General features: G+C 48.7%; 1 protein-coding gene across 8 annotated transcripts in view; it reads left to right on the forward strand.

The window, feature by feature from the left end:
• Positions 1-250: 250 nt before the first annotated feature.
• mib1 (MIB E3 ubiquitin protein ligase 1) overlaps positions 251-25,424 on the forward strand; it is a 97,006-nt gene continuing 71,832 nt past the window's right edge. For 3 of the 8 annotated variants that reach the window (XR_009709479.1, XM_061253500.1, XM_061253503.1), the window contains exons 1-9: positions 251-1,833; positions 8,751-8,922; positions 14,982-15,111; positions 16,781-16,885; positions 18,237-18,303; positions 20,176-20,380; positions 22,364-22,547; positions 24,173-24,335; positions 25,198-25,331. Coding sequence is in view for 7 of the 8 variants with exons in the window: in XM_061253500.1 (XP_061109484.1) it covers positions 1,605-1,833; positions 8,751-8,922; positions 14,982-15,111; positions 16,781-16,885; positions 18,237-18,303; positions 20,176-20,380; positions 22,364-22,547; positions 24,173-24,335; positions 25,198-25,331 (1,389 nt within the window). In the remaining variant the exon portion in view is untranslated. The remainder of the gene's footprint in view (positions 1,834-8,750; positions 8,923-14,981; positions 15,112-16,780; positions 16,886-18,236; positions 18,304-20,175; positions 20,381-22,363; positions 22,548-24,172; positions 24,336-25,197; positions 25,332-25,424) is intronic. The other 5 variants (XM_061253502.1, XM_061253504.1, XM_061253497.1 and 2 more) reach the window with 4 other exon arrangements.

Genomic DNA, 25,424 nt, shown 5'->3' on the forward strand with positions numbered 1-25,424 from the left:
TTTTTCCCAGCGTACTTCTGTACAATTGTTGCTTTTGTCTGCTCAAAATACGCACTCAACTATTATAGGCTTGTCTGTTTCACATGGGCTTTTTAACTCAATCAGTGAAGAGTGCGCGTTGGGTGCGAGGAGAAAAGTAACACTGGTGTCTTCGTCTGCCACGCTTTTCCTTTGGTCCATCCCTGTGTTACGTCAGGCGCCGCGCACGGCAACTGCTTTTTCCACACAGTCTCCTCCTCCGTCTACTTGGGCTCTGATTGACAATAATGGCGACGCGTTTGTCTTGAGTTTCTGCTACAACGAACCACCTTAAAATACTTCATCAGAGACGGAATTTCACAAATCTGTTATACTGGTGCAAACATGAGAAAGATCCGTTCGCAAAAAGGAAACTAGACAGGTAATTGTTCTCGATGAGCGGGTGGAATGAAGTTCTGTTGCTGAAATTTTGTGGGAAGCAATACAAAGATCTCCCATTTCGTGCTGGTTAACTAGCTTGCTGGCTAGCTAACGTTAGGTAGCATACAAAAAGTGGATTTTCCTGAGAAGGTAAAAGAACGAAGACGAGGGATTCAGCTAGTTTTTGTAATATATCGTTGAACTGCGACAGAAATACCGGCGCGAGAAGAACTTTGGATAATAAAACGCTTGACAACCAAGCATACTTTGTTTTGAAAGCTTCAGTCAGTAGCACCCCCATTTTGAGTCAGGCCCCCCTGTTTTAAAGGGATATCGTTACTTCTTGGAAAGGAGAATAACTAGGAATCAAGCTAGCTATGTGTAGCTAGGTGCTTTTACATCGCGTACCGCTAAGTTAAAACAATTTTACCTAGCATTCAGTTATTCTGCTTCCTGGTGAAGATCACACATGACTGCTGGCTATCAATCGCACCTTACCGTTAGCGTTAATGAGTAAAGTTTTGGAACTTAGAGGTGCTGTTTTTTTGTTAACCGCCAGCTGAGTGAACATTAGCGAGATAGTGAAACCAAAATAGCTAGCTAGTTAATATTACTAACTACATATAGCACATCTTTCCATTTCAAAACCATTCAGCTACATTGATGTTGAATTGCCATTTGTTGTCTAACGTTAGATAGCTAGGCTAACTAGCTAGTAACGCTGTCGTTTTACTAACTTATTGTGCAGTTAGCTAACGTTACTATAAACTAACGTTAGTCTAAGCTGTTCAGTTGGCTAGTGTGTAGGCTATTCGGCAAACGAGCCTGACATTCGGATGCATTGCGTTTATTTTCACTAGTAACGTTGGCTAGCAAGATGCTGGGAAATTGTTGAATTTCCAGTCGTGGAAGACCCCCAATACGGAAAAAAGCAGTTAAGTGTGGGTAACGTTAACGTAACAAGTTAGCTAGCTAACGTGGCGAGTTCAGCGAAGGTTGTCAAGTTAACATAGCTAGCTAGCTCTAGCCCTTTAGCTAACGCCAGGTATATGGATTTTTAACTTCACGATTAGACATTAATTTGCAGCCACCAAGCGCGTGTTAGTTAGCCAGGAAACTAGATGCTCAGGGTTATAAATCACCCAGTCCTACATAACGTTAAGTAAAAACTGGCAATAACGCTCTCTCGAGGTATCAGCTCGTAAATGACCACCGGCAGGAATAACCGTGTCATGATGGAAGGCGTTGGTGCTAGAGTGATCCGAGGACCGGACTGGAAGTGGGGGAAACAGGATGGTGGTGAGGGACACGTCGGGACAGTGCGGAGTTTCGAAAGTCCAGAGGAAGTGGTGGTGGTCTGGGACAACGGGACTGCAGCCAACTACCGCTGCTCCGGGGCTTACGACGTACGGATATTCGACAGTGCGCCTACAGGTAGGATAACTGCAGAGTTACAAATAACCCTGTGCAGAATTACTGCTTTGTGAACGGTTAATGTTAGGTATTTATTTAAGGCCATGATGATACTATGGTGGTTCCAAAGCCTGTGTATCCTAGTGTCTCTGCATTGGCATGTATGGTGTAGTTCGCTAGCTAGCTAAATAATTTTGTTATTTGACGTTACATTTATCGAACTAACCACTAATCAGTCGCAGCAACCTTTTCTGCTTACATTATATTTTATGCCATACGTTGACATGGATCGCGTGTTTCCAATAAACATGTTCCACTTTGCAGATGATGGTGCACAGCTTTGTTATATTGCATACATACATACTTTGCATTGAGATTCTATTTTCATGTTCTGTTGGCCTACAATTATCTCCGATTGCAAATCGTCCTTCATTTGGTCAATGCTACTCCACACCAGTACCAGCAGTCAATACTGTAAGTCCTGGCATCTCTGAAACATGATCAAAGGTGCAGGCAATGAGGAGGAAGTAAGTGAACGCTTGCAGGTTCAAACAGTTGGTTTTTTATGACTTGCTGAGGGATGCAAGAAGTTGCTTAATTGCTTTTATTGGGTGAATATCTTTGTTTTTTGTATTACACTTAAATTATGCATGTATTTGTAAAACCTCCACAACAAAGGGCCTCTGGTAATCAAAACACTATGGCCTTGAGGTCAATTAACATTTCCTTTAAAGTTAGGTCATTAGCATGAATGTGTAATGCTCTCACACTAGACTCAGCAAGAACTTGTGCTCCAATTGTTTGTCAACAATATAAGCTAGTTATTTTATTCTCATATAATGTATATAGCTTATACATTAAAAATGAAAGGGTCAAAGTGGAACCTTCAGGGTTCCTCAAGTAGAAATGTATTGGAACCGTAATGGTTAATCACGAAACCAATAAGTTGCCAGAGTACAATAAAAAACAATAATTTTTTGTTCTTCGGTATGTTCTTCAATGTTTCTTTAATACACCTTTAAAATTCCTTCAGTTTCAACCCCAGGAACCGCTAAAGGTTACATTTTAAACCTTTAGTTTTTCTTTATTTTCTTATTTAGTAGAATGGTAAATATAGGGTCCTGCTTCTTTAATTGCTGAATAATAACTGTGGATTCTTTCCTTTAACATTTTGATGCCAGTGTGCTTTGACCTTGAACATTTGTATTACATCTGGCCTATTAAAAATATTAACAAATGTTAAAAACATTTTTTTCCATTGGGTGGGGGCGTAGGGAACATCCTGCCTTTTAGATGACTTAAAACCTTGAAATTTGCAAACTGGCTTTGTTCCCTTGCACGTGGTACTGAAACTAAATTGCTTCGGCATCCTGTTATGCAAATGGGAAGTTTTAGAAGTTGTATATGAAGCTAATACTTAACCAAGTTTATCATGCTAAGTAAATGAACTGAACTGGCACACTATAGCAATGGTATCTTCTGAGCATGTACATTAACTGTAAGGTCACGTGAAAACAATAAACCCTCATAGTAGGATTGTGGAAAGCAGTTTTGTAAATGCTGCCATGTATATGTTTGGAGTGAGAATTGCAGGCATGATCTCTGCCATGTTTTGGCATTTGGAGAAGTGTGAATGACGGCCTCCTCACTAAGAATGATGAGAGTGGAATCAAAGCGTACCCAAACTGGCAGAATGACAAGAAGAAGCTGTGTTGGTTGCCGGGATGTGAAAGGTGGTTGGAAAAACATACAGTGTGAGTGGTGTTGAGATATTCTGGAGAGGAGCCCGTTTTGCGGTTATTTTCTGTGTCCTGGGCTGAATGCCGAACAAGATGAGCGAGTGTGCTTACACCATGTCTTTTGCTGAACGAAACGTCACATTTAAGCTGTTCCTCAGGTTTGCATAACTCCGAATACTGCTAAGGGTAGAATTTTACTTCAAAAAACATTCCTTTGAGTTTCAAGGGTGTATCATAACTGAATTTGACAACAATGGAAAATTAAACTGCGCAGTTGAGGCCTAACACTTTCGGTGGTAAATTGTTGACTTCATATTTCCTGAAAATGTGAAACTGGTTCAGGTTACATTTTATTTCCCCATAAGAAAATACTAGCGTCCCACAAACAAATTTCATTTGTACTGGTCCAAGAAGGAAATTCAACAGTGTGCATATTTATGATTTTGAAACTCGTACAACTACTTAGAGCCTGCTGGACATGGTCATGGTATGGTGCCTGGGTTGTCCTGGGCTGAAAACAGAATGCAGAATAAAAATGCACAGGCCCAGCGAGGTCTTAACACTGCTTAGGTTAAATCCAGCTTGAGCTCGCTGCTAATTAAAAGCTGAGCCTGTGTGTAAACGAGGTAAACGCCGAACGCATTTGCTTTATTATTTACTGGAGTCTTCCAGTAATCAAGGTCCTCAAATAGATTAGCTGCATTCCCTGATGGAACGGCAGACACCTGAGGGAAAGTGCACTCTTGTCCCTGCACCAGCTGCCTGGAACTTCCCCCTGCCCCCGGGCGCTCCAGGCTGTGACGCAGGTGCGTTGTTGATGCCACTCTGCTTCTGGTCTCTCAGTTCCCTTGACAAATTTCAACTGGTCAGCATGGCATAACTTCTTAGATTTTTGTCAGGGAAAGAGTTTCTGGTCTGAAGGATTGCAAATATTGATGTCATGACTTTTCCTTAGCTAGAACGATTTCAGCAACATTGTAATGGCTGAACCGAGGCCAAAAGGAAAACCTGGCCAGCGACTTCGTGCGTGAGCATCTGTTTTACTGGATGTTGCCTTTTATGTGCCCGAGTAGCTGTTGCAGATGTTGTAAATGTCAGGCGGCGAACCTGAATGCATTAATGCAAGGTAACAACTTAAAACCCACGCCCCTGACTTCAGAGAACAGGAAGATGAGAGCCACCATCATCAAAGTTAATTTCCCCATGTTGTAGACCTCAGGGTTTGTTTAAATGATTAAAACTCAAAGTAAAAAAACAAAGCTATTTGAAATGGAAACCTAATTATATTATGTTATGTGTTCTGTAACATAATGAGGACAATTTGTATTTAATTTATTTCTTTAAAGGACAGTCCATGTATCACAGACTGGAGACTTTACTGGTGTTAGGCAAGAGTGCTTTAAAAGTAAATAATTTAAAAAGCCTAGCACGCTTTCCTCAGGTATTGCGGAGAATCTCACACCTTTGAATCCCTGCTGTCTGCCATTCCATCACCAGGCAGGCAAAGTTGAATCGCTCCCTGCTGCTCTTGATATCATCTTGATGTACTCTATAGGTGGGAATTCCACAGTACCATCCAAAAGAAGTGAGATCGAGGGCATGGCACAGCCCACCCTTATGCTTGGTCTGGCCTGCGTCACAGGAAATGTAGTTAATCACGAAAGTATTTTTAACAAGCCGGTATTTGCATGTGCAGAAAAAAACCAGTTATGCCTTCACCCGTCCATGCATTTGTAAAGACCCAGCCCATTGTTGTTGCTGTTCACAAAGCCCAGTAGCTCAACCTTTCCTCCTTCAAGAAATGCGATGACGTGCTTGGAATTGAGTGTTATCTTCTATCAAAGCCCAAAAACTCCTGGGAGGCGTCTCGTTTCACGTTCAGTTCGTGTTGAATACATCCCTTGCGAGTATTCCATATCTTGCGCATGGTGCTTAAAGGTTTTAACTGTGGAACAGGAAAGACAAGTTGCCCATAACACCAAAAGCCCCCTCCTCCTTTTTTTAAAGTGTTGTGTTTTTTTCTGTCAGAAGCTGTGCTTGAAAGCCATCGTGTTATTAATCATGTTTTAAGGTGAGGATGACGTTATGACCTCTCGGTGTGCGGTGGAACACCTCTTATTTATGCATACCTGCCCCCCCACAATTATTGTGTCAAACCCAGATTCCATGCTGGGCAGTGAGCACACACAAATGTTTTGTGCCTAACAAGGATCACAGATCCTGTTACCTAACACCATCACATTTATACAGACTTATGTCAACAGAGACCTATCGGTCGAGCCCAGGAGCAGTCACGCATAGTTCGAGCGCAGTCAGCTGGCGTCTCAGAATCGGAAACGCCCCCCAGCTGCACTGAAAATGGCTGTGGCAGCGTGGGTCCTCAGCAGCTGGTGACTGGTTTTCAGCCCACTTCCTCTCTTTGTTGTCCTGAGCGCAGGCTGCAAAGGAGAGAGCCTCCATGCGCTCGCACAGGTCAAAGGTCATTCTCGCAGAGGGGATGCCGCATCCTTGAGCGTCCGCCTGTCTGCAGTCTCCGGGCCAAGAGATGAATGTTGCGGGGAAAAAAAGGCGTCCCCCATTTTGGTCGTTGAAAGGGTTCTCTGGGGACTGCTTGGGAAGTCCAATGAATCCTTTCCTCAGACAAAAAGGCTGTTTCCTGCCTTTGCCTCACCCAAGCCACAAACGTGTGGAAACAAGTGCAATCTGTCCCCACCCGCCCTCGATTTCAGTCGTTTTCTGTATTTCTAAAAATAATGATCTCAAACAGTTTGAACAGTGTGTTGATATCCTGAGGGCTTGGTGCATTGTGTCAGATCCTTTCATAAGGGGTGCAGAGCTGGAAAACTTTGGGACCCAGGTGCTAGGGGTAGCCCTTGCAGACGAGTAAAGGGAGGGAGCGAGGGAGGGAGCAGACGACTGTCTAGCCAAACATTACTTGGCGAACGCCAGCTCCTACCAAAAACAAGAAACCGCTTCAACTTGATGACTTGCTATTCTAAACACTGTCTGCATGTTGCTGCAGTATCCGTAACGTTATCATACCCACTTGTGTCATCCTGAACCATTGAGTTGAACTAGCCATCTGTTTTGTAATTAAACTTTAACGATGGCTACCCAAATATGATTGTACTTCAGTGCCTAGGCTATGCATCTTTAACCGTTGGATTGCTTTAATACCACTACCACTGTATAGCCAATAACTTCACCTTTAAGAACTCTGCTGTTTCGTTCATAGCATAGATATCCGGGGGGGAATGAGTCCTATTACAAAAATCCAGATACTTGAATAGGAGTCTGAATGCTTCTGAGGCTTCTAAATGTCTAGTTTCTAAATCAGGTGAGTTTTGTGTCGCTGTGTAATCATGCAAATTGTTGCTAGGGTATAATTATTACATTGACAGCCAAAATTGGGATCATTTGAATACAAAGCAATACAAATTTCCAATGCAAATCTTTTTCTCCTCCAAAAAGAAAGGATTCTGACTTCGTTGAAGTGGAATTGAATAGATTCCTCAACATGTCTGTAATAGTCTAAATAAGATCCGTTTCAGATAATGTATTTGCCTGAGGTAGTGTCTGGGGTTCAACCCCATGCATGTCCAAGCTAATTTGCATAGGGATCTAAAACTAGGCTCTCCCCCAAAGTCAAATGATTGTTACTTAGTGAGACTATTTGGTGAAATGTGTTCCTCAAAATGTCCACAATATGAATCAGATGAATTTCAGACGCACATTGGTGCTCTGAATTGAGACTGGAGTTTAACCTCTGCAGGATTTTGGTTGAGATGCCACCTTTGCCTGGTTTTGAGGCAGGAAAAGCCCTGCGTATTATTAATGTTGCTCATTCATTCCATCTAGGCCTGTATGTGTTTATAGTACTGAATTTATTTGTTGATAGTCGTAGGGGAGGTATACGAAGCTTTAACAAATTTCCTGTGATTGTATTTTAATGCCTGTGAATGGCAGATAAAATTGAGTCAGATTTGAATCAGCCCCTTGATTTGACCCCCAGCTTCTGCAGTCATAGGCAATGTCCTACTTCCTTGCGTCTTGTACAAAGACTGCAGGTCTTTACATCTACAAACTGGCGTTTGCTGAACGAGGAGCGGAGCATTCATCTGTGAAACGAACACTGTTAAACTGCCTGGAGCCCGACCACACTTTCATTGGCTCCCGGTAAGGGTGGGGAAAGCGCTGAGTTTGCTTTTCTTTTGACCCCGCACTTATGATGGAATGTCTGCTAGAAGGAAGTCCTCTCTTTCTCCTGCTGCTTGTTGACTGCTACATTAGCTGAAAGCCTAACTTCACACAGCCTACAAAGGATATAGTAGTATTTCTTTCATATAAACACCTTCCGGCTGATATTTCCCAAGCGGCTAGCAGACGCCCACCCACCTGAAACATAACTGCTGTTGTAGGCCTCGAACCTACTGCACCTATCATCAAAATAGTCTTCCTTTAAAAAGCTCCTGTATTTGAAGCGGCACTGCGGTACACACGTATTTATTGATGTTGAGTCAGAGGACTAGATGCATGGGTGCAGAGAAGTGTGTGGGAAGGTGTTGTGTGGGCAGCAGGGAGAGAGGGCGGTTTGTGTGCGGAGAGAAGGACGTGTGTGTGTGTGTGTGTGTGTGTGTGTGTGTGTGTGTGTGTGTGTGTGTGTGTGTGTGCGGGGACATGATTTGGATGATTGGATGACTGAACAGAAGAGGCTGTCGAGTGACAAGCACTAGAAGCAGCTGTCAATCTGTGAGGAGGAATTTAAACAGGAAGTGGTTGGAGCATTTATTAACTTTCCGTCCCGCTTTTCCAGGCAGTACAATCGTGTCGCGAGCTAATATTGAGGAAAATTAATGAATGGGTAACCATCAGCAAAGGTAATTAAAGCACCGGTAATTAATGTACAGGTAATTAAAATTAAAAGTCAACGTGGTGTAAGTCATGGCATTAGTTGTCGGCTTTTAAAAAAATGTTTTATTGTAAAGTGCCCTCCAGAGTGATTCACACCCTTAATATAGAAAGACTATAAAATGCCAACACAGGTAATGAGCTATGGTCATTATCCTAACACATTTATCCCTTTAAAAAAGAAAAGAAAAGAAAAAGGCTTCCGTTGTGGGCAATTGACCAAAATGACCAATATGGCCACACACACACGCCTCTCTGACCCTTACATCTGACGTTCCTCCTCCCGCTCAGGTATCAAGCACGATGGGACCATGTGTGACACCTGCCGCCAGCAGCCCATCATCGGCATCCGCTGGAAGTGCGCCGAGTGCACCAACTACGACCTCTGCACCACCTGTTACCACGGCGACAAGCACCACCTGCGCCACCGCTTCTACCGGATCACCACCCCCGGCAGCGAGAGGTGAGCCCGGCGCCCCATGTCCCCGCCACCTCTCCCGAAACGGAAAATGTGTCCCGCGTGGCTCGCGTTCGCTGGAAGGGAGTCGTTCGCGGCTAACCGAGGCGAACTTTCGGCGCTGGCTGAAAGTGATTGCTACATGGCGTGATTGCAGAGCTGCTTCTGTAATGGAGAATTGGACTGCAGGGATTTGGCGGCGGTTCGGGGGTTCATTAGCGGGCAGGACTGGGGCGGGCCTGGATGTGCCTGCGCTAGCCTGTCCGCCCGGGCCGCTCCTCGACGGCTCTCGCCCTGCTGTTGCCTGGCAACCGCTCCTCGGGCCCCCTTACCTCCTTGTCGGTCGCAGTGACGGAACACGCGACGGGCCCCGTCACCGCCAGCCGCCTCAGAAGAAAACCCGCTTCCTGCCCTCCCGTTACGGCGTGTAATTAGCCCACTACCCTGAAACCCGGAGCCAGTGTTCGTCTTCTCCTGCAGCCGAGTGTAATGACAGCCTGCAGCAAGATAGTGAGTCACCGCTGGTATTCCCGTCAATAAAGAGCTTACCACTCATCCACGTTTTCATTCTTCGTTTGTGAATGCAGGCCTTTGCAGAGTGCCATTAGCTGTAGGAGAATACGACGCCAAGGGCGTGCACTCGCTCTGACCCCCCTGGGCTTTGAGTGTGTACAGTTCTGTGGCTTTAAACCTGCAGTGACGATGTGAGGAAGCCTGCCTGTAGATCTGAGCCTTTTTTTGGTTTATGGATGCTTGGAAGCGCCATGCTGCAGTGGCGGGCTGGAAATAAACTGCAGGCACAAGCAGCATTGGTTATTATATAGTGTCTGCATCCCATTAGTGCTGAGAGACTTTCTTAGCCCCTCTGGATTTCATCAGGCTCTGTAACTCGCTCTGTGGGAACAGCGTCTATAGCAGGCTCTGTAACTCACTCTGTGGGCACAGCGTCTATAGCAGGCTCTGTAACTCACTCTGTAACTCACTCTGTGGGCAGAGCGCCTAAAGCAGTCTCTGTAACTCACTCTGTAACTCACTCTGTGGGCAGAGCGCCTAAAGCAGTCTCTGTAACTCACTCTGTGGGCACAGCGTCTATAGCAGGCTCTGTAACTCGCTCTGTTGGTACAGCGTCTATAGCAGGCTCTGTAACTCACTCTGTGGGCACAGCGTCTATAGCAGGCTCTGTAACTCACTCTGTAATTCACTCTGTTGGAACAGCGTCTATAGCAGGCTCTGTAACTCACTCTGTGGGCACAGCGTCTATAGCAGGCTCTGTAACTCACTCTGTAACTCGCTCTGTGGGAACAGCGTCTATAGCAGGCTCTGTAACTCACTCTGTGGGCACAGCGTCTATAGCAGGCTCTGTAACTCACTCTGTAACTCGCTCTGTGGGAACAGCGTCTATAGCAGGCTCTGTAACTTACTCTGTAACTCACTCTGTGGGCACAGCGTCTATAGCAGGCTCTGTAACTCGCTCTGTTGGAACAGCGTCTATAGCAGGCTCGGTGACTCACTATGTGGGAACAGCGTCTATAGCAGGCTCTGTAACTTACTCTGTAACTCGCTCTGTTGGCACAGCGTCTATAGCAGGCTCTGTAACTCACTCTGTGGGAACAGCGTCTATAGCAGGCTCAGTGACTCACTATGTGGGAACAGCGTCTATAGCAGGCTCTGTAACTTACTCTGTAACTCGCTCTGTTGGCACAGCGTCTATAGCAGGCTCTGTAACTCACTCTGTGGGAACAGCGTCTATAGCAGGCTCTGTGACTCACTATGTGGGAACAGCGTCTATAGCAGGCTCTGTAACTTACTCTGTAACTCGCTCTGTTGGCACAGCGTCTATAGCAGGCTCTGTAACTCACTCTAACTCACTCTGTGGGCAGAGCGTCTACATCAGGCTCTGTGCGCACAGTGTATACTGCTCTCATTTGTTTGTGCCTGCTTGTGATTTAACCCCCCCCCCCCCCAAGGTTGGACACAACCAATCCCACGGATGATCAAAATATCGGCCGGCTATGTCTTCAGACCAATGAACCGGGAAACGCAAGGTTAAAGTTCTGGCTTTGAAGGTTGAGTCTGAGAGCAGAATACTGGCAAACGATTGGCTTCTCGCGCTGCAGAGACACTGAGAGCGTGCCGCATCCCCCCAGGCACACTGTCTGTCATTTGGGTTGTCCCTATCAAAAATTTGGGTGTACATTTTCGATCCTAGCATGTGGCTCAAACAATGTAGTAAATGAAATATTTTGGTGCTGATCCTTCAAGACGAACATTGCCATGGTTTTGTAGAGCCCTATTTTTGGTGTTGTCTGTATAGATAGTGTGGCCATAACAGTGATCCATCCGAGGCCCTGGGGCTCAGTGTTGAGAAGTAAACACGCTTGCACAGGTGCGGCAGAACAGAAGAATGTGTACTAACAAAAACCGGAGGCGTTTGCTCACTGCATTGTTCCTCTGAGCCGAATAAAAAGGAAAAATCAATTTTCGTGCTCATTTGTTCAATCGCGGTTGGCTGCACATGGAAACGTTCCTCACTTTATCTTTCCGGTGTTAAGTGATGATATTGAGATTAGTGTGTTTATAAGAGCCCTCTTCGTTCTGTGTGCTGAATCTGAAGTATACGAGACCGTGCCATTGTCCCGTAATCCTGAGCTACAGTACCCCCACCCCCACCCCCACCCCCGCTCCCAGCGCCCGGTCCCTTCCCACACTTCTGAGGACAATGGGTCAGGCCAACAGCCGGGCCCCTGCCACCCTGGTGCGACCCCTGCCTCTGAGGGCTGCAAACAAAAGCTCCCAGCCGTCCCATGTTCCTCTCCTGTGAATATGCAATGATTGTGCTAAATATGTTTTTTTTTTTTTAAGATTATGATTTTTATTGTTCTGTCTGTCTGTGTGTGCGTGCGTGCGCGCACGCATATAAGAGGGCATAGCTGAGGCATAACACACCCTGCTGAGGACACATTGTCAGCATGGTGGAGGTTGCCATGATGATTATAGCACTATCCCAGCACATCAGTGTGACTACAGTGATTTTAGGAGTTTGGTAGTTTAGTTTAGTTTAGTTTATTTTAGTTTAGTAGTGAACTGACTCCTCCGGGACAGAATTCTGGGTGTATTACGCGATATTCAGACTGCGTCTACAACCATAAAATTACTTCTTGACCCAACAGTCTATTGAAAGTACTGGGACTTCTAGATTTTACTAAGTGTGTACCGGCACTTATGTTTTCCACTTCAAGCACTTTCGGTTTCCTTTTCAAAACATGAATAGATTCCTAGTTCCTAGTAAGTATTAGAACCTGCATTTGTGTGCACTGTGTTTTTCTGTGTTGTGCTACAAGGCAATATTCACAGTCTTTATTTTGTAGGCTACTTAAAATGTTCAGGTTCCTTTTCCAGAGAAGGACATTACAAAGAGCTTTGACCCAATACACCCACTATAGGCTAAATGACAACTTGTGTGCACTGAGGCAAAGAATGCAAATGGATGCAAATGATAAGGCCCGGCCCTGTGGGGCAGTGTCAGCAGGACAGTTCAGACCAGTGACCAGTGCCGAGGACTATGGGCTTGGATTATTCCCTGCTTAAAAGCCATTTCTGTCTATTCTGTCTTTTGGGTTCCTCTGAATGACCTAACCATTTTTATTAAGACAATACAGCACAGCTCAGATTGTCCCATAGTGGATCACGCCAGGTCAGTCATAATTACCGGCGCGCCCTGTCACTGCAGCACGTTGTTCCAGGCCCGCTCCATCCCTGCTGCAGAAAGAGATTTACCTTTTCTCCAGGTCCCATTGTACACTAGTTTTTAATAGGAGTTTTGTTTGATAGGTTTTGTTTGATAGGTTTTTTTCCTACTTTGTTTCTGCTGTAAATGGCAGTAACTGTACTAAGCACTGTCCCAAAACTCTCACCCTAGTCTGAGGCCATAAGACAGAAATGCATGCAGTGGGGAAAGTGGAAACGGTGTGACATCAGTGTTGCGCTTCACTTCGAATTAAAGATCTGAAAGATGTGTTAATTTTCAGTGGCAGCTTAGGCACATTTGGAGACCCTTCAAATGAGTAAGGGATACATTTATGAGGGTAAATGAGACGTACTAGATCACAAATTCCATTTCTGTAAATAGTAGTACAGGGGGAAGAATCCGTAATGCGTTTATTCAAGCAAAGGTTCTGAGAGGCATTTATGGCACATTTCACTTTCTTTTTTTTTCTTCATTACATGCGGCTAAGGCTTTGTAAATCAGTGCTTCCAACTAAAGCCCTTCTTGAAATGTCTCACTTTGTGCATCATTTAATGGGGAATTAAATCTTTTTGACAAGATGATTTACTTAGCATATCATTTGAGATTTGAGCTGATCTAAACTGGTTAGCGGCGACTATCAATTAATGACAGAATGCATCCTGTCAAACCTTTGCAGTCACAATCTTAAGTTTGAGGCTTTTTCCCCCACTGAAAAGTGCCTTTTCCAGTTACAGTGCCCTTTAGCATGGACCAAACTTCCAAAGCAAGTGTTAATTCAGTATTTGGTTATTGAATACAGAATTGAGAGAAACGTTTACAAAGGAAGCGGGTCATAAACCCCTTTCTTTAACAGCAGAGAGCCACTGGCAGCTGTAATCTATCTTTTAATGCCCTCCCAACAGTCTCTTAATCCCTTTCGCATCTCCTTTTACTGCATGCATAATTATCATTAGCACTCGTTAATTGTTTATGTCATAAACACCCTCAAGGTCTACATCAGTCGTTTATTACACAAATAAAAGCAGTCCGGAATCGGCTGTTTATCTTGCCCGACTTCGTGGATATCGGTTGTTAATTGCTCATCGGTTCCCATGGTGCCATTTAGCCATTCACCCGTTCGCCCCTTAATCTGTCCCAGTAAGTTAGAAACCCGTTAAGAATGTAAGTGAATGGAGGTCTCTGTCACCCTCCCCTCCCCAGCCCCGGAGATGTCAGGAAAGCCCCGGGCAAAAAGTTCATAACGCAGCGGGTTTGACGTGAGATTACCCCCATCGGACCGGTTAAGGACTGTCCTTGGCCTTCTGGGACAGACACCCTCAGGGTATTCCTGCAGGCTTCTGCAACCCCCCCCCATCCCAACATCCCCGGGGGGGTCGAGGGACTCTAGAGGAATGGTCCCCCCCCCCCCCCAAGGCATAACGCAGAGTCGGTCTGGAAGGTCCAAAGTGAGGACGGCGGGGCTTCACAGGGCCTGGCCGGCTTTCCTCTGTGCTCTCGGGCCGTACGGGGGGCGCCCTACACGGCCCTCTGAAGGGCTTCCTCAGCCCTCGGAGATGGGGAAGGGAAAGGAGAGATCTTTCTCAACGAGGGCGTTTATAGAAACCTGAGGATTGCACACGGCCATCTGGCAACCGGCCCCATTCTCTGCGGTGGTGCACAGTCTCATTCCAGATGGCCTGCATTGAGGTTGCTTTGTGTCAGAACAGTGCTATGTAATAAAGCTCTAAATCACAACTCTATACTCCCACTTTATAGAAATGACTTTTTATGCTGACTGTTTACACAAACTATGAATTCAGTCACATGTTTCCGACAGTACAGTAGAGCCTCATGAACCTCCTTGCTTCTTTTTGTTTAAAGGGATAGTGAAAGCGCAAGGCAGGTGATTAGGCAAATTCTAGATTTTTTGTTTCTATATTTTATTAGCAAAATTACTTTGTACAGTATGTAATTACAGTACAGTATGTGTCATGACATTTTTTAAATGCATGTTGTAAGATTCACATCCTGAAGGAAGTTGCATTCAACAATGTGTGTGCAAATATGATGTAATTCTATGCTTTCCGTTTTTTATAGCCAAATGTAATAAGCCGTGCGTGTGCAGAGAGAGCCAATTTCTTCCATGGCTTGTAAAAATGGCGTACCTTTTGCGAGGGTGCTGATACTAAATTGAGTATGCCCCTTAAAAATATCACTGGAAAGATGATTAAAAATATGTTTTGACTTCACCCCCGGATTGCGAAATGAATATATGTCACAAAAGTGCTGTTGCTGTAACTGTAACCAGCCTTAATTTGTTACTCTTTATGTTACGCAGAGTCCTGCTGGAATCCCGGCGCAAATCGAAGAAGATCACGGCGCGGGGCATATTCACAGGCGGCCGTGTGGTGCGGGGCGTGGACTGGCAGTGGGAGGACCAGGACGGCGGCAACGGCAGGAGGGGCAAGGTAACGCACAGCTACCCAGCCCTCTGCTTCGGGGAATTACCGGCCGCTTGCTTGGCTGAGTAGTGACTATAAAGTTTTGCGCTGCAGGTGAGACAGTGTTTAAGCCCCACCAGGGTCTGATAAAACGTAAAGGTTATAGATAGGGGGGGGCCCACAGGAGTGAGTTTTTCAGCTGCGTGTAAAAAGATATATAAATAAATAAATGAAATTGTTGTCCGCTGGAGACCTTTATTCCAACTCTGTCTCTGTTGGTTACGCGTGAACTTTATGGGCCTCTGCTGGGCCGAGAGTGTCCAGTACAGTTTGTGGACAGCACTGCTTAGAAAGCCGGTGTTCTCAGACCTGCCCCTCCCCTGTTTTTTTTTTTTACACTTCTCTGTTGAGCAGTTATACAGCAGAGCGTTTAAAGGTTTGCAGTCGGCTCGGACCTGCTGAACGGGGGCTGATCTGCTCTGGCTTGCCGCTGTAGCTCCCTGCTGCAGCGCCTGACAGGAGCGGCTCTAATTTACAGTAACTGCAGATGTCTTTATCCCCTCTGTGTCCCTCCGAGCCATCTGCCGTCACCTCAGACCGGCTCCTCTCCCCGCCGCAGCCTCTCCCGTCCCATTTAGGGATTTTCAGGGATTAGAGCGTAACCGGGATCACTTAACGGGGGGGAAACCGCGGGGAGCGCGCTTTCTGAACGTCTGAGCGTGTTGGGCCCTTCATAGGGGCTTACGTGGTGTTCAGGGGGAGCGTTTAACCTGCCGCTCGTTTCCCAACGCCCTTTTCTTTCGCGAAAACTTCACATTTACAACGGGCTCCAGCAGGATTACGCGCGGTTATGAGGTTATGGCGGGGATATCGAACGCTGGCCGTCGTTCAGAGAGCAGACTCCGGCGCTTGCGTTGCAGATTGCAGCGTTGGAACGTGTGAAGGTGACTCGCATGCGACAAGCGTTGGTCTTTTCGGGCGTCTGGTCTCCAACGTTAGCGCTCAGCGTGGGACCGTGGTTTCTCCCTCTTTACAGTTAAGGAGCCAATGCGGCGATTACAGGGTCGACCTCGCTCATTTGTCATTGTTGAAAGTGCAGGGCCCCGGGGGGAAAGTTATGTGTGTTTGGAGAAAGACTTTGCCGTACCAACTTAGTTTTTAAGGGGACCCTGCCAGAGAATTGTAGCTTTGAGCTTTGAACTCTGGATTTCCTCTGAGTGGCTCTTCAGTGGTCTTCATTCTGTGCCATCTCATGATGCAGTCTTAGTCATCACGGCTAACAGTCCTACCACCACTTTATCTTTCACTAAATAAAGTTTGTTGTTGAAGCTAAATTTAATTGTGTTTTGGTCACTTCAGCCAAGATGCCGAGATGCGAATCATATAATTATTCTCCGGAGCAGACTAAACATGTCTCTGCACTTTCTAGAGGATCTTATTTCTTGATTTTGTGATTTAAATGAGTTGTTTCCCCTTCTCTTGAAAGAGCGTTCAGAGAGCGCTCTCTCCTGTAATGGAGGTCGCCTTGTGAAATGTGGCCAGGGCCCGGGCCGCCTGTACACTGCTCCGGAATGGAGCGACATAGCAGGGGAATGTGGAAACCTCTAATTCCCCCTGTCCCCACCCCTCTCTCCCTCCCTCCTCCCTCTCTCCCTCCCTCCCTCCTCCCTCTCTCCCTCCCTCCCTCCCTCTGCAGGTGACGGAGATCCAGGACTGGAGTGCGGCCAGCCCGCACAGTGCGGCCTACGTTCTGTGGGACAATGGAGCCAAAAACCTCTACAGAGTGGGCTTCGAGGGAATGGTGAGGACCGGGCCGCGGTGGGGGGAGGGCGGCCTTTGTGTGTGTCCATGAACACGACCCTTTCTTCAGGGGACGGGGCCTTTGTGAGAGGCCACACTGCCAGCATGTGCGGCCCTATTGTGTGAGCAGCTGGAAGGGGAGGCTGGGGCCATATGCATGAGAAAGGGAATCTGCTGGCCCTCCGTATGAGAAAGGGAGAGTGAGAGTGCAGGTCAGTGAGGGGGGTGGGGGGCGGAGAGTGTCCCTGCCAGCTGCCACAGAGAGACAGCACTCCTATTGGTCCAGAGCCGTCCGGCTTCTTTTAAAATTCAGCCAATTGGCACGGTTTTGGAGGAACAGATTGGTCTTGTGTCTTTTTTTACTCATTGAATAGAATTGAGAACAATGAGAACAACCTGACTCGAGATTAACCGAATCGCTCTTTGAGCCCCAACAGACTCATGTGCGCGCGCACAGGCACGCACGCGCACGCGCACACACACACACACACACACACCCGCACGCACGCGCACACATGCACACATGCACACATGCACAGTGTTTTCAAGGTTTTGTATGACAAGCAAAGGAATTGCATACCCTGCCGTGCCGTGGTGGAAAAAGGGAGGCGTGCAGTCTGAGCGCTGGCAGCTCCACCAGCTAAACCGCTGGCGTGCGTGTGCGTGCATGTGTGTGCGTGCGTACGTGTGCGTACGTGTGCGTACGTGTGCGTACGTGTGCGTACGTGTGCGTACGTGTGCGTACGTGTGCGTACGTGTGCGTACGTGTGCGTGTGTGCGTGTGTGCGGGCGTGCGGGCGTGCGGGCGTGCAGGTGTGGCACCACCCGGCCGCTGCAGTAAAAGCCCTAGCGGCCCTAGCGGCCCTGGCGGGGCCGGGCTGCCCGTCGCTCAGCGAGAGCTGCTGTTAATAATGCAGAGCCGTCCTGGCCTCTGACTGCGGGGGTGTGTGCCTCAGGCAGGCGTGCGGAAAGCCCCGGTTAGCCGCAGACCTGGCTCGTCTCCACTAAACAAACGGGACGCGCGCCCGCAATTAACCTGATGCAGCCGAACGGCGTGTTATTGAGCTACTTCAGCTCTTCAGAGAGAAGGCCGGTCTGCTCCCTGGCCCCCACTGCAGTGGAGGCTGCTGACGACAGCCAGGCTTAATCCAGTCAGATTGAACAGGGTTCATTGGCAGGCTGTAGGTGGTGCAGATGTAACGCTACCCTCAGACACTGACCTCAGATCAGTGTATTCTGTCTCTGAATAAGGGCTTGTACAGGGAAAGGGGAGGGCTGGCTGGTCCTGGGACTGAAGCTCTGGGGTGGCACAGGAGACTGCATGCTCTTCATTTTCCCTTTTCTATCCGCAGTCCGACCTGAAATGTGTCCAAGATGCCAAGGGCGGCTCCTTTTATCGAGACCACTGCCCTGTGCTGGGTAAGTATGATTGGACAACATTCAGTGCCAAATATATGTATTTTTTAATGATAATTGGCAATATACTGAGTAATAATAAATGGTGACTCCTGTCTTGTGTAGTAATAGAAACAACATAATATTATTCTTATTATTAACAGTAATAATAAAATAAAGGCAAAATAATATGTGTTTGATATTATTACACATAAAGCATCCATTTATATTATTATTATGATTAGCAGCAACCATGGACAACAGACTTTATGCAGCCATTTTGCATGTCTACTACAGGGCAAGCCAAATTGCTGTTCTTCTCAAGGACACGCAGCGTGTGCCTGTGTTTGCAGTACCGCTCATGACCTCTAGATGCCAGCAGTAGATAAGTGGGGTGGCTGTGAGGCGGGTGGCAGTGTAGCTGGTGAGAACAGAGCGTTCCAGGAGGAGAGGCTGCTGTGATTCCTGCTGTTCAGGGCTCCCAGAGCACAGGAGGCAATGCTCAAATCAAACCAAGAGCAGGCTCTGAACCCACACGCATACGCATACGCACACGCACGCACGCACACGCACGCTCCCTCGCTCACTCGCTCACTCACTCACACACACACTCACACTCACACACACTCTCACACACACACACACACACACACACACACACTCACACTCACACTCACACACACTCTCTCACACACACACACACACACACACTCACACACACACACACACACGCATGCACGCGCACACACACTCATACACACTCACTCACACACACACAGACATACACACAAACACACACACACTGTCTCTGTCTCTGCACCACGTCACCTGAACTGCTGCAGCATTCTGGGGAAAGCAGGTCACTCCTAGCCCCTGTTTAGGTGAGAACAGTTGCTACTGTGAGGCCACTCAGAAAATGGAATTCACTTCCCCTCTGGAGGATAAAGGCTCTTCCAGAAGCCATTTTGAAGCACATACAGGTTTTCTTATTAGTGTCTCACTGGATCTTCAGACGGTCGGAAGGAACAAAAAGGGGACAATTCCTCGAGCGTACCTGGGGCATCATGGGAGCTCTGTGCCTGCCCAGTAAAACACGGTTTGGGCTTGCGCAGGCGAGCTCCGAGCAGTTCTCTCCGCCAGGTCAGACACTGAGGCTGGTGGTGAAGGTGACTCTTTGTCAGAGGTAACGTGACAGTAAGGAGCCGCAGCCTCGCTCCCTACGCAGTTCACCGCCGTCAAAACGCGCCCTCTCGCACAGACTAACTGACACAGCTCCGTGGGTGCGTGGTTACGGACAGACTTGCTGCAGAATTCACATCTGCAGTTTGAAATGGTGCAGGACTCTCACTTAAACGCATGTTGACATTACTCATCGTTTCACACTCTCTGAGAAGTCACTGCAGTCTTTTAGCTGCTGCTCTTTCACCTTCCGAGTAGGGTCTAGCGGCCTAAATGTGGTTCTCCAATGCTTCAGACAGGCTTTCAGTTCAGCCAAACGCCAATTTCAGCTGAACCCCCCCCCCCACCCCCCCCCAGTTATTAATTCATTTATAACGGCTGAAAAACTGTCTTGTTGTCCCCCCAGACCTGAGTAGCTCTTATATGGCGGATGACTGAGAGTGAAGGACGCTGTGGCTAAATTTAGCTCTGAGCATGAGACTTCAGCAGTTGTGCAGCTTGTACCAGCATCTGTTGTAAGTTGTCAATCGCTGAGAGATTTGGCCCCGAAAGCAGTTTAATCTCCACGGAAGAACGGTTTGGCCTGCCGGGTTCAGCGCCATGACGGGGGCTGGAGGTTTGGTGCCGCCGTTGGCACACGGAGCGGGGCGGGTCAGGGGCGCGGTCTCTGACGCTCCGGCCTCTGACGCTCCGGTCTCTCCCGCTGCTTCTCCCCAGGCGAACAGAACGGGAACCGCAACCCTGGCGGGTTACAGATCGGCGACCTGGTCAACATCGACCTGGACCTGGAGATCGTGCAGTCGCTGCAGCACGGTCACGGGGGCTGGACGGACGGCATGTTCGAGACGCTCACCACCACCGGGAACGTGTGCGGCATCGACGAGGACCACGACATCGTGGTGCAGTACCCCAGCGGGAACAGGTCAGAGGGCCTTACAGTGATCACCTCTCTCCCCCCCAGGTCGGAGTAGCCAGTCGTGTCTCTATAGATTTCCGCTCTGCAGCCAGTTCTCTGTAGAGCACTACAGGCGCTTGTGTAATGCCCTCGCACACGGGCCTCTCCTCACACCCCTCTCCCCTCAGGCTACACAGAACTACAGGGAAGTTTGAGCTCATTGGTGGAGAGCTGTGTCTCTCGCTGACTGCTATTGTTAGCTTGAAGGCATATGGCACAGCATTGGGAGGAGTAAAGGCTAAACTCCCCGCACTGTGCTGATACTGACGTGAGGCTCAAACCTGTCTCGTCTAGGCCAGAGGTGGACGGTGTCAAGAGTTCCATATTTTATTCCATCTATTATTGAATAGTTTGAGCCTGAATACTGAACAATGAACTGCTGAGAACCTCCCACACTTGCTCATCTGTATTCAGTTAGCCCGACAGTAATGGCAGTTAAACCATACACATATCTGGCATTCCAATACCAGGTTTTTCTGCTGGTCTAGACTATAGCTTCTACTCTTGCTGAACACCTTTTCCGTTAAACTCCTGGCTTCGTAGCCTGTAGGTTGCTTGTTCAAAACCCATTTGGGTCAAACCTGCTGTATGTGACAGCTAGTGGGACAAGTGGTGATTGTGCACTGTCCGAAATGCTACCTGAGTAGTTTTACGTAAAGTGGGTTACTGCAAATTACAGGGCAGTAATGAACCATCTCAATGGGATTGTCATGTGGCCATTTTTTGGGTAACCTTTGGCACGTGGGTCCAAGTTCAGGGAACCTCTTTACTTGAATTGCCAATGTAAACACGGCCGTGTTTCCAGTGTAGAGGCACTTAGTCCTTCCATGGCACAAAGGCCCCCTTGAAATGTTCTTTTTTTTTCTTCTGAGATAAATAATGGATACATAAAGCAGAAAAAGTGTGACACTAATCTCTAGGCAGCATTGTCCTGAGCTGTCCAGCGGTTTCATTCAGCCCGGCACACGTACGCGCGCCCGACCCGACCTCTGACCTCGAGGGTCGAGGGTCACGGCCTGCGCCCCGTGCCACCGCGCTTCAGCCCCACACGTTTGACCGAGAGGCTACGCCCTCTGCGGGAGCCGAAGCCCGCCCTCCTCAGGGCGCCCTCTGCTGGCGGAGCAGCGTGGGAGGACCCCGTCGGGAGCGTGACAGATGCCCGGCGGTGACCAGCAGAACAATGCCTGCAGCCAGTCTGGCGCAGTGTCAGCGGGGCTCCATTGTCCAAATGGCGGCGTGTCACTCTCGCTGCGGTTGCCAGCGTGAACAAATCTTAATTGAATAGCGTGCATCTGGATGGGCCTGCATAAAAGCCAGCTGGTTGGACGCAGAACAAGGCGGAAGCTCGGTGTTTGGCTCGCAGCTTTTGTTAACGACGGCTGGAGATCTCACTTGAAAGAAATGAATTATGGGTATAATATGTCAATTGGAGAGGCGTACGCCTGAGCAACCTTGTGTGTGTTTTTTTTTTTCCTTCTCCCCGTTGCGCCTGCTTGCTTGCTGTCTGTGTGTGTGTGTTGTGCGTTTGCTTGTATGTGTATCTGTGTGTATGTATGCATTTACACGTGTGTGTGTGTGTGTGTGTGTGTGTGTGTGTGTGTGTGTGTGTGTGTGCATGCTTATATATTTATATTCTTTGTACGTATATGTGTGTGCACGTGTATGCGTTTGCACGTGTGTGTGTGCTTGTATATGTGTATGTTTGTGCGTGTGTGCGTGCGTGCGTGCGTGTGTGCGTGTGTGCGTGTGTGCGTGTGTGCGTGCGTGCCTGCGTGCCTGCGTGCCTGCGTGTGCTTGCGTGCGTGCGTGCGTGCGTGCGTGCGTGTATGTGCGTGCATGTGCGTGCATGTGCGCGCATGTGCGCGCATGTGTGCGTGCGTGCGTGCGTGTATGTGCGTGCGTGCGTGCGTGCGTGTATGTGCGTGCATGTGTGCGTTTGCGCGCTCACAGATGGACCTTTAACCCGGCGGTGCTGACTAAGGCCAACGTGGTGCGCAGTGGAGAGGCGGCGGCCGGAGCAGAAGGGGGCACCTCCCAGTTCATGGTGGGGGACCTGGTGCAGATCTGCTACGACATCGACCGCATCAAGCTCCTGCAGAGAGGCCACGGAGAGTGGGCCGAAGCCATGCTCCCGGTACGTGAGTTCCCCCACAGCGCCCCCCGCAGGCCGGCTGACCAACAGCCTCCTGCACCCGACCGCTTCAGCACACCATTCATATTGTAATAAACAAGATGAACGGAATTATTTATTGGATTTCCCCCTCCCCACCCCCTATAAGGATGGCCGGCATCAGGACGGCCAATGACGTAATCCAGGCTGGCGGGCTGTGAGGATCAGTCTGTGTCTTGCTTTTTAATGACGTTGTAAATATGTCGCGCGAGGCCAGAAACCTCTTTTCAGTTTGCTCTCCAAATAAGGACAGTGTGTGCTGCTGGCCTTCCTCCCCGTGGGTGGAGTGGTCCTCATTCGTTCGGTCCTCACCGCAAGGTGTGAATGACAACTGGAAGGACACACTCTGTGAGAGCCAATCCCAGCGGTCGGCTGGTATGACAAAGTCACCAGTGTTCAAATATTCTTACCGGGTTAGGAAATGCCTGTACCATTCGACTTCTCTGACCCGCTGAACTAAGCTCATCTGCTCATCTGTTCCGACAAACAGGATACCGGCGATTTCAAAGAAAGCTTGACGCCGATTTCAACATTTATTCAGAGGCATACTGTGTAAAAGAACTCCTAGGTTTAAGCCTGCATATGTTGTTATATTGAGAAGACGTCCCTTTAGGATAGGCGCTGCATTAAATTGCTTTCGAGCTAAAACGTTTAAAGAGAACCAGCCTGTCTGGTTCATCAGACCTATTGCTCCGTGGGCCACGGCCCTCCCACTGTTCCCTGTCGGGGAATCCCAGGATTCCTCGGGTGCGGGGTGGTCCCATTAAAGGAGGGAAGAGCGGGGATGAGCCAGAGAGGAGCGTGATGGCAGCAGGAGCTGCTTCCTGCGGGGCCGCTCTGTCGCACTGCGGAGGCGGGATTTTAATGAGGCAGAGACGGTCGCCGCGCTGCCTCGCCCCCTCCCCGGGGGGGCCGTCCTGTCACCTGCCTGTCTCGTCCGCGGGACGTCCCACCTGGCCGCGCTCTCCGCCGCCGCTCCTTAGCCGCCTGGGGGCCCCGACACCGCTCACGCCCCGGGCCCTTCCCACGGCGGGATCCGAGCTCTTCCCCCCCCCCCCCCCCCCTTCCAAAATTGACCATTGTCCTTTATTTGCCAGATGGTCTCATCCGGGGTGACTTTCCGGGGTGACTTTCCGAGCGACAGGGAACGCGAGCGCGGAATACAAACGGCGAATAAACAAGCCCGGCGAGAACACAACAACACAACCAGCAGCCACTACCTCAGTGCCCTAAGGCGACACGGAGCGGCGGATGCTATTTTAAATACAAATTGCAAAGTGCAGCAAATCGGCTATGAATCCCAATTACAGGGTTCAGCCAATAGAGGGTATCATTTGTCAAAGGCCTGTCAGCAGCCTGCAGTTGCTTAGGAGGGAACTGCGGTTTTGTTTGGAGACTTCGCAGCACGTCCAATTACACAGAAAGGCTGTGTTTATTATTAAAGGCGTCCTGCAACGCCGCTCCCCGGTGACGGCAGTGTCCGTTTAACAGGCTGCGACGGGCGGATGAAGCCACGGGCCCTTCACGTGGAGTCCCTGCGGTTTTTAATCTGATTCAGTGCGTAACACGGCTGATGTTCCTCCCCGCAGACCCTGGGGAAGGTGGGCAGGGTGCAGCAGATCTACTCAGACAGCGACCTGAAGGTGGAGGTGTGCGGCACGTCCTGGACCTACAATCCCGCCGCCGTCACTAAGGTGGCCCCCGCAGGGTCCGCCGTCACCAACGCCTCCGGAGGTACAGGTACACACACAAGTGCGGAGAAGGGCAAGCACGCACGCATGCATGCACACGCACGCACGCATGCACACGCACGCACACACACACGCACACGCACGCACGCACACACGCACACACACTGCCATACGCTCACTTTTTAACACGCTTAAACTCCCACACGCACTCTTACACTTCCACACGCATGCACACACTCACACACACTCTCTCACACACACACACACACACACACACACACACACACACTTATGCTTTAACACACTTCCACTCCCACACACACTCTTACACTTTCACACGCATGCACACACACACACACACACACACACACACACACACACACACTTTCACACGGTTACACTCCCACACACACACACACACACACACACACACACACACACACACACGCACACACACAATCTCCATGAGCCTCGTATAAAGCAGTCACTGATGGATCATAGCTCAGCATCTCCCAAAATCATTGCATTGGAGCACAGTGTGGGGTCCAGGTTCATGAGCTGCAGTGTCAGGAAATATTGAAACAAATTCAGCTTTCTTTCCCTTTTATTTCTCCAACAGAATTTCATTTTCTATTTCAATTGGCTCAATTCAATCTCTTTTTCAATGGGGACCTGGCATGAACGGTTAGAAAAACAACATGACTGGCAAAAAACAAACACACTGTAACATTACGCAATATGAATTGGGATTGAAGCAGGTCCCTGCCTCAGCGATAGTGTGAGTTTGTTTTCAGCGATGAAAATGATCGTCAGTAGTATTGAGTCTGTTGACTCTTGATTGGTTTTGTGATAAAAGGGGTGCTGTGATTGGCTGTGAGTTAAGGCTGAGCGGTCACGGTGGTGTGGAACTCATCTGTCCGCAGAGCGCCTGTCCCAGCTCCTGAAGAAGCTCTTCGAGACGCAGGAGTCTGGAGACATCAACGAGGAGTTGGTGAAAGCGGCGGCCAACGGGGACCTGGCCAAGGTGGAGGACATCCTGAAGAGGCCGGACGTGGACGTGAGTCTCCTGCCCCCGCGCGCTCAGTCCCCGCCCTAACCCCGCCGCCCCCTGCCCCGTTCCTCTCCCCCGAGGAATCCCTCACGTCTGTGC

The sequence above is a fragment of the Conger conger genome, chromosome 9 (assembly GCF_963514075.1).
Source record: "Conger conger chromosome 9, fConCon1.1, whole genome shotgun sequence".
In the NCBI taxonomy this organism is placed as follows: Eukaryota; Metazoa; Chordata; class Actinopteri; order Anguilliformes; family Congridae; genus Conger; species Conger conger.